The sequence below is a fragment of the Helicoverpa armigera genome, chromosome 26 (assembly GCF_030705265.1).
Source record: "Helicoverpa armigera isolate CAAS_96S chromosome 26, ASM3070526v1, whole genome shotgun sequence".
NCBI lineage: Eukaryota > Metazoa > Arthropoda > Insecta > Lepidoptera > Noctuidae > Helicoverpa > Helicoverpa armigera.
In genome coordinates this window covers 5,913,196-5,922,951 of record NC_087145.1, presented here as the reverse complement: position 1 = coordinate 5,922,951, position 9,756 = coordinate 5,913,196, and the positions used below count along the sequence as shown (strand labels likewise).

The window sequence follows — 9,756 nt, the reverse complement described above, 5'->3', positions numbered from 1 at the left end:
GTTCTGCACCTCTCTTTCTCCTTCCACTCCGGTGTCCGCAGTATGGAAGAGCATAAACCGCTTCAGACGTGGGTGCTCTCCATCAATATCCTCCCCCATCACTAGACAAACCGCTGAATCCTTTTTTAACAAAATTGCTCCAGCCTACGTTCCCTTGTCTTCAGAATTCGCTCACTTGCCTGTGAGTGTAGTGGATGACCCTTTGGACGAACCATTCACATTGGATGAATTAAATGCGGTGCTTCGTCATGTTCGGGATTCTGCCCCGGGCATTGATGGCGTACCGTATTCATTTATCGTTCATGCTGGTACAAGTGCGAAAATATATTTTCTTAATATCATAAATTATTGTTACTCTACTGGTTGGGTTCCCGATCAATGGAAACTCCAAATTATAATACCTCTACTGAAACCCGGCAAAAATGTTGATGATCCGAATGGCCTTAGACCAATTGCCTTGTCCTCAGTTTTGGTCAAGTTATTTGAGCACCTAATTAAAAATAGACTTGAGTGGTTGGTCGAATCTAGGGACTTACTGCCGAGTCATCAATTCGGTTTTAGGAAGGGACTTAGCACAATGGACAGCGTGGCCACATTAGTTACTGATGTTCGTACAGCATTTTCCAAAAATGAATCTGTTGTAGCCGCCTTCCTAGATATTTCCTCCGCATATGACAGTGTCCTTCTTCCCATTCTCAGGCAGAAACTGCAACAGCTGAGTCTCCCGGTCAAGATGGTTCAAAGTATATGCGGACTTCTTATGTCGCGGTCCTTGGTGCTGAGAGTACAGGGTGAGGTATTTGAGGAAAGATACGCATGGAAGGGCCTTCCCCAAGGCTCTGTCCTCAGTCCGTTACTATATAACCTGTACACAGTTGACATTGGTTCCTGTTTGAACTCGGACTGCCGCATTTTGCATTTCGCCGACGACCTGGCGCTTTACGTTACCAATGCCTCAATTGTGGACGCGGCTTCATCACTCTGCCTTTCTTTGGACTCTCTGCACCAGTGGCTTCTAGATCGTGGTCTGTCACTATCTGCTCCAAAAAGCTCGGCAGTAATTTTCTCTCGGAAACGTCTGATCCCTCAGGTTAATATTTTAATCCAAGGTCAGGGCGTTCCTGTTGTTAAGAAGACAAAATTTTTAGGGGTCTACCTTGATGCAAAGTTGAGTGGGACTGAGCACTTTGCTTACCTCGTCAAAAGATGCGAAAGGGTGATATCAATACTAAAAGTCCTTTCTGGTGTATGGTGGGGGGCTCACCCTTACACCATGAAACTTATCTATAATGCGTTAGTTCGTAGCATACTAGATTACGGCTCATTTGTATTGATTCCTTGCAACAGGGGTGCCTTGGCAGCATTAGATAGGCTCCAGTCTCAATGCCTTCGAATCATCTCAGGTTGCATGAAATCCTCTCCCGTCAACGCTTTGCAGGTAGAATGCGCCGAACCTCCTTTAGCCCTGAGGAGGCAGTATCTAGCTTCCCGTTTTCTATCCCGAGTGTTTCCCAAAAGTTCCCACCCCCTCATTCCTAAACTTCAAAATTTAGATTCCTTATGCAGATCCTCCAAATACTGGGAACGTAAAGAAATCCCACTAATCCTGAAAACATACCGATTTATCCAAAATTTAAATTGCCCCATAAACCAAAACCGCAGATTACCCCTTTATAATTTTTCCTATGAAGTCCTTTGTTTTATTCCCAAGATATTCTATAATATCGGTATTTCCAAGAATTCCCCTTCGGCTAACTCTGCCTTCAATGCGGTGGTGGAAGAACGATGGCTTGGGTTTCAGAGATTTTTTACCGACGCTTCTAAATTAACATCCTGCAGTAACACAGGTGCTGCGGTATATTATCAAAACTCTAGAATTATTCTAAAATTTAAATGTCCAAAGGAGTCCTCTGTATTTACAGGTGAGTGTGTGGCATTATTGGAAGCTTGTATGTTCATAGAATCCCACGATATCAGCTCAGGGGTTATCTTTTCAGATTCCTTGAGCTGCCTCCAAGCACTATCCCAAAATCCATTTAAAAGTAAACTCCATAGCCCAATAATACTAAATATAAAAAAGGTCCTATTATCCTGTAGCATCCAACAAAAAGAGGTTCACTTAGTATGGATACCTAGCCACTGTGGTATCAAGGGCAACGAATGTGTGGACGCTCTGGCTAAAGATGCTTGCACATCAGTTACAGCCGACCCTGCGCACTTCTCCCTTCAAGGGTATGACCTGCTGAACCTTCCAAAAGCGCATCTTGAGACTGCATGGCAAGAATATTGGAACGTTTCCAGCAGGAAAAAGGGTGGTTACTTTTTTAATGTCCAACCCTTGATCCAAACCAAGCCCTGGTATTTCCATTTTAAAAAGTATCCCAAGCATGTGATATCGGTCCTCAGCAGAATTCGTTTAGGTCATTGCTGCACGCCTGTTTTTCTGCGCAAAATTCGTGTTCAGGACTCGTCTCTCTGTGAGTGCGGATTGGATGAAGGCAGCCTGGAACACATATTTTTTAGCTGCCCCGTAAATTCCTCATCCTTCGACTTGTATAACCGCCTCATTAAATTAAAGATTCCTGTTCCAATTAACTTCCCTTCCCTTTTAACATATTCCTCCCCAGAACTGTTCCACATCCTATTGATCTTCATCCTTCAAAATAATATTAAATTGTAGACTTTGGCCTAGTTAGGCCATTGTCTATGTGGTTGTGGCAATATTTTTTATTTTATTTTATATATATATATATTTTGTGTGTTATATTTCTATGTTCTAACAATTTATCAATTTTTATTTATGTGTTTGTTTCAGTGCCGTCCTACTAACTCAACAAGTCCTACAAGAAGAGAAAGCAATTTCTTTTGGTTCTTCTTAAGTTTTATTTCTTTCTTACATTTTACAATAATATATACCTACTTGCTTCTCATATCACTTGTCAGTGGCAGAATCGTCGACATCAACATCGACGGCATTGATTGCCAGAAACAAAAATAGAATAGAATAGAATTATTTGCAATCGTTTTATTTACTGAAAATCTGAATCTCCTGCATCAGCGCACCAGCCCTATCAACAAGCTACACCGCTGCACATGGTCCTTCGAAGAAAGAAGCGCTGCTGGGAGACGAAACTCCAGGTTTGCAAAAAAATTTACGGCCGTGTCGCACGAGGCCATTTTTTTTTTGTGAGCATTGAGCAAGCAAACGGGCTCGCGATTTCCTGAGACTGGTCGTCGCTACAAAATCGCAATACCTACACGATTCGACGGCCACAATTACAAGGTCCACAGGAGGAAGCCCAGCATCAGCATCGATCTAAAATTCGATTTCACCGTCGTCGCCGGAGTCACCTCTGCAGGTGCGAAGAGTACACTTGGCAGCAAGATAGGGTGTTCCGCGAGAGCAAGCGAGACGGAGCACATCGAAATTCTAAAGATTCGCATTTCATCGCACGCCCGCACGCAACAATAGGACAATCGTACGGGCGCGAAAGAGACAGCAAGTGACGCCACAAAACTTCACAGCAGCAACAGGCGAGCTCGCGCAACCGCCATTTTGTTGGGAAGAATTGGATCGCCGTCGCCGATCAATACTGTAAAAGTGTTTAATATAACAGTGAATCTAATCTTGTAATACATAGTTAATAGTGTTCCTGTAAAGTTATTATTAAGTTATAAACGTAAAGTACAGGTAATATTTGTTTTAAGAATCGACAAGTTTAGCGAACAATGGAAGACCTAAAGAAAAAAGTCGCCGCACGCGGTTATGTGAAAGGTACTATGACTAGATTATTTAATTTCGTGAATATTGCCAATTTAGACGATATTTCCATTAATGACCTATGCACAAAACGTGATAGGCTCAATGTGGCTTTTAAAGAATACGAAGCCCTATGTAAAGATATTCTCGGTCTTGACTCCGCCGACGAGGAAGATATCGAGTCGGTGGAGGACAATTATTTTAAAACTTTATCAGCCTTTGACAAACGCATCAAGCCTCTTGATTCAAACCCTTCAGGCTCTTCCACTCATGAAAAAACACATAAAACTAAATTACCACCTATATCCATAAAACCCTTTGAGGGCACATACACAGAATATGTTCCATTTATCAATTTATTTAATTCATTAATTCATAATGACAAAAGCCTAGACAATATACAAAAATTCTATTATTTAAGAACATTGTTAAAGGGTGAGCCATTCGATTTAGTCAAAAACTTGCCAGTCGAAGGTCTCAGTTATGATGCAGCTTTAAATTTACTAAAAAATAGATATGAAAATAAATATAGAATAATCTCTGAGCACATTTGCAAGCTATTAGACTTAAAACAAATAGTAAAATCAACAGCAGTCTCACTCAGAGAATTTATTTCAACAGTTAGGCAGCAAATAGCTGCCATCAAATATCAAGAACCTAATGTTATATACTGGGATGCTATATTGTTGTGTATTCTCTCTCGCAAACTAGACAGTTACACTGCGAAGGCCTACCAACTTGACCGGGATATGAATGCTAAGCCGCAATTGGAGGATTTTCTCAATTACATTGAGAACCGAGCCAACGCACTGGAGAATGTCGAGCAGGGACATCAACCCCATCCTGGTAATAGTAGCAGTAAGGTAGCAGCAGTCGCCACTACAGGAGCAACATGCGCTTACTGTAAGTCTTATGAACATAAATTGTTTAACTGTAAAAAGTTTCAGTTATTGACTGCAAATGATAGATACACATTTGCCAAGGAAAAAAAAGTATGTATGATTTGTTTAGGTCAGCATGGTGGCAAATGCAGGTTTCACTTCCGGTGCTCAGAGTGCAAGAAGCCTCATAACACTCTGCTTCACTGCAATTTAAGTGAAACCCCACCAGCTGTCACCTTATCAAGTAATGTTGATAACAATGTACTTTTGCCTACAGCTAAAATCAAGGTAGTAGCAAGGGATGGTACTCAATTCATTATCAAGGCGTTACTGGACAGCGGATCTCAAGTTTCATTTATAACCACAAAGGTTGTTCAGCTATTAGGATTAACGCCCTTGCAAAGTGATACTTGTATTATTGGAATCACTAATGAAAAGAGTAATATTAAGTACTGCATTCCTATTGAAATTCATTCATTAAATTCACCATTCAAGACAACAGTAACTTGTCATGTACTTAAAGATGTTACATGCAAATTACCGCAAAACAAATTTGATGTCTCTAGGGTCATTATACCACCCAACATTATATTGGCAGATGACCAATTTAATGTTCCTAGTGAAATCAACATGTTATTAGGGGCTGATGTATTTTTCCAGACGCTATTGCCCAACGAGCAGTGCATGACCATCAGCCTGCCCAGCCACAGCAACCAGTCATCAGCTGTGCCCCGGAGTGCTGCTCATCCACCACAACAGCCTAGTAGCACACAGCTACATGTCTTCAACACATACTTCGGGCACATTGTAGGAGGGAATCTGCCACCTAAGGTATCTCAACAAACATGTAATAGTGTAGTTTTGAAATGTGAATTAGGTCTCAATGAGACACTTGCCAAGTTTTGGACAAATGAAAAAGTTCCAGAGAGATTTGTTGAACAAACATCTGAGCAAGAACTTTGTGAAAAAATCTTTCAAAGTTCAGTTAAATTAGTTAATAACCAATTTGAAGTTCCTATACCTTTAAAAATACCTTTGTCAGATGTAAACGATACTCTTGGTGAGTCTTTTCACTTAGCATTAAAAAGGTTTTTAAATTTGGAAAAGAGATTGCATAGTAATCCTGATTTATTCATGCAATATCAAAATTTCATTCATGAATATCTATCTCTTGGTCATGGTCATTATGTTGATATAGAATTGTATGATTTATGTAAGCATGCAGTATATTTTTTGCCACACCAAGCGGTTATTAATAACAATAGCAAAACTACAAAGCTTCGCACAGTGTTTGATGGTTCAATGAAAACAAACAAAAAAGTTTCTTTGAATGATTTACAACTTAATGGGCCAGTGGTTCAAAAGGAATTATTTGATATCATTTTATTATTTCGTTTAGGTAGATACACATTTACTACAGATATAAGGCGTATGTTTAGAAATATTAAAATAGACCCTCAATACACTTCCCTTCAAAATATTTTGTGGAGGGACAATCCGGACGAGCCAGTTAAATGTATTAGATTAGACACAGTTACATATGGCTTGAAAAGTTCAAGTTACTTAGCAACTCGTTGTATAGATGAGCTAGCAAATAAATATGAAAAGTTATACCCACTAGCTTCATCCATTATCAAAAATAATCAGTATGTTGATGATATTATATATAGTAATAATAATTTAGAAACCACTGTCAGTGCCAGAGACCAACTTCGTGATTTGCTTAAATTAGGTAGTTTTAACACTCATAAATGGTCATCAAATAATGAAAATGTGTTGAGTACTATACCATCAAACGAAAGACATTTTGATAGTATAGAATTGCAAAAAGATAATTATTATATGAAAGCCCTAGGACTTCAAATAAATGTAAAGGATGATCACTTTATAATCTCTACTCCAGAACCAATTGATACAAAAAAGGTTACAAAAAGGAGCATACTTAGTTATATAGGTAGATTCTATGACCCAATGGGATTTGTGAGCCCAATTGTGGTCACAGCAAAGGCCATAATGCAAAAATTATGGTTACTGAACACAGGTTGGAATGACAGTCCGCCTGCAAATGTTCAGCAAGAATGGTTTAATTTTACCAATAATTTAGCTGCAATGCAGCCTATCCTATTAGATAGGAATATTAGTGTTTCAGAAGGAGACTCGGCAGATTTAATCGGCTTTGCTGACGCTTCGAGTAAGACAGCCTACGGATGCTGTGTGTACCTGCGAGTCACAGACCAAACAGGTACAACAAAATTGCATCTACTTTGTTCGAAGTCGCGAATCAACCCTATCCAAAAGAAAGGCATGACTGTGCCAAGGCTTGAATTGAATGCTGCACTCTTGCTATCAAAATTGGTTTTGAGGACTCATGATACACTCAGAGTCAAAATTAACATCAGGCATGTTTGTTTATTCAGCGACTCGCAAATCGTTCTTGCATGGCTAAACACTGAGCTAACAAAACTTCAAGCTTACGTATCGAACAGAGTAAGTGTAATTCGTCAAAACACATCTGGATACAGTTGGCATTATGTCAATACGCATGACAATCCTGCTGATCTCATTAGCCGAGGCGTCAACCCGAATGAGCTGAGTAGCTGCGATATTTGGTGGAATGGCCCTAAGTTCCTGCAAAACAGTGAGTACAAGTTTGCTGCTTATAGCTCACCAGCTGAGTCACTCACAGAGGAGCGCTGCTTAGCTCCTTCCAGCAACTTGGTGTGCCAAAATCCCAATCCGCTTGACTATGTGTTCAAGCGCTTGCATAATTACTCTAATATAAATAAAATAGTAAGGCTATTAGCATACATATTGCGATTTTTAAACAATATTAACAAAAATAATTCTAAAATAAATACAAACTATCTGCAAAGTTCTGAGTTAGATAATGCATTAATGTTACTTATTACATATGAACAAAGTATATATTTTAAATCTGAAATCAAAGCAATAAGCAATAATAAGAGCTTGAAGGGGAATCTAGTTGAGTTGCATCCCTTTCTTGACAATAGGGGTCTATTGCGCGTTGGTGGCAGGCTGCATTATGCTAATATAGCTTATTCACAAAAACATCCTGTCATACTACCTAAGGGCTCTTCAATTACTAGCTTGCTTATAAGGTGTGAACATGAAAGGCTACTGCACGCAGGGCCTAAGCTTTTACTCTCGCATCTCAATCAAAGGTTTTGGATTGTTAATGGCTTATTAGAAGTTAAGAAAGTAACTCACAAATGTATTGTATGTTTCAGACAAAAGGCCTTAGCAGCCAAGCAACTGATGGGCTCCTTGCCGGCTGCACGTGTAACAGCCACCAGCAGGCCATTTGAGAAAGTCGGCGTGGATTTCGCTGGGCCAATTGATGTGAAACTCTCTCGCGTAAGACGATCTTTAATAGGTAAAGGGTATATCTGTGTATTCGTATGTTTCGCGACAAAAGCAGTTCACTTAGAACTTGCATCAGATTTGACCACGGAAACCTTTCTTGCGTGCTTAAGGAGATTTATCTCCAGACGAGGTTTGCCCACCGAAATTCACTGCGACAATGCAAGTACTTTTAAAAGTGCAAGGAGTCAATTAGTTGAGCTCTACAAGCTGCAAGCTTCGCAGAGCCACCAAATGCAGGTTCAAAGATTTACCGCCGAGCGTGGGATACAATTTCACTTTATACCATGTTACTCACCTACATTTGGCGGGCTCTGGGAAGCGGCAGTTAAGAGCACGAAGTTTCACTTAAAAAGAATATTACAAAAAACTGTTCTAACTTATGAACAGCTTAATACTGTATTAACTGAAATCGAAGCAGTGCTTAATTCTAGGCCACTCTTACCTTTATCTTCAAACTCTGATGATTATTGTTATTTAACACCTGGTCACTTTATTATAGGTAGTGCTTTGTCAATGTATCCTGAAATAAATGTATGCAACATTCCACAAAATAGACTTAGGTTTTGGCAACTATGTAATTCTTTAAAACAATCCTTTTGGAAAGTGTGGCACCAATGTTATTTAAATTTATTACAAAACAGGCCTAAGTGGCGTGATACAGTTTGTAATGTTAAGTTAGGCAACTTAGTTATTTTAAAAGAGGACAATATTCCTCCTATGTCATGGCCAATGGCACGAATTGTTAAATTATTTCCAGGACATGATGGAAAAATTAGGGCAGTTGATGTTAGGACACCAAATGGGAAAACCCATACCCGTGCCATCAATAAAATTTGTTTACTGCCAATAGAATATGATGATAGTACTTAAGAAATTGTATTAATGTTTAATAATAAGTCATATTTGTAAAACCATATAAGTTATAGTTATACTTCTGTGAGGCCGCAGCATGTTGGATTTTATAAATTGCAACATTAGCTTAATTTTTATTATATTTTTGTACTGTGGCAACTTTTCTCTCTCTTGCTCTGCGACACGGACCGAATAGACGTATGTAATTATTTGCAATCGCTGTTTTATTTACTGAAAATCTGAATCTCCTGCATCAGCGCACCAGCCCTATCAACAAGCTACACCGCTGCACAGTGAGTAGACTTAGGCATGATGTATCTTTACCTGCCCCTCAAGTACTTAGTATCAAAACTGGCATACCTAGGTAACTATGACGACGTTTCATACGAGACCCTTCAAGTCACACCAAAGTAATCCCTATCACACTGATACCCTCGGCTCTGCATGTGAAAGCTAAGCTAGGGCCAGCTTTCGCTTTATGGGCCGGTAGACCTGCACGCGCCAACTGTGTGCGGGCAGCCGCCATCTTGGCCCTATTTAGGGTTGCTAGCATTTAAACGCCTAACTTTTAGGATCTGTGATTGGAAATGTAAAAAGTCGATACTTGAGTGAATTAGTTAGTTTACAGAAACATAGGCTTTGTGAATTTTATGTTGAAAGGAGAGCAGAAAATTGACTGAAACTGCTTTTACCTAAGTAGATGTACCTACTATTTGATAGTTCTCCCCCAGGCCACGGGACTACTTTATTCATAAAGGATTCAGGATTTTTGAATAACACGCTGAAGACCCCTTTAAGACTACTTAGGCAGGTACCTACCCATTTATTATTAAATTAATAAAGTAAATTATTTACTTTGGTAAATATGATAGAAACACC

General features: G+C 39.4%; 1 protein-coding gene across 1 annotated transcript; it reads left to right on the top strand.

Moving 5' to 3' along the window:
• Positions 1 to 3,014: 3,014 nt before the first annotated feature.
• Positions 3,015 to 9,088, top strand: LOC126056535 (uncharacterized). Its single transcript, XM_064041714.1, has 6 exons — positions 3,015 to 3,775; positions 4,472 to 4,663; positions 4,772 to 4,885; positions 5,302 to 5,472; positions 6,783 to 6,883; positions 7,890 to 9,088. Exons 1-4 carry the CDS (start codon positions 3,730 to 3,732, stop codon positions 5,403 to 5,405), a joined length of 456 nt encoding a protein of 151 aa, XP_063897784.1. The 5' UTR covers positions 3,015 to 3,729; the 3' UTR covers positions 5,406 to 5,472; positions 6,783 to 6,883; positions 7,890 to 9,088.
• The last annotated feature ends 668 nt before the right edge of the window (positions 9,089 to 9,756 follow it).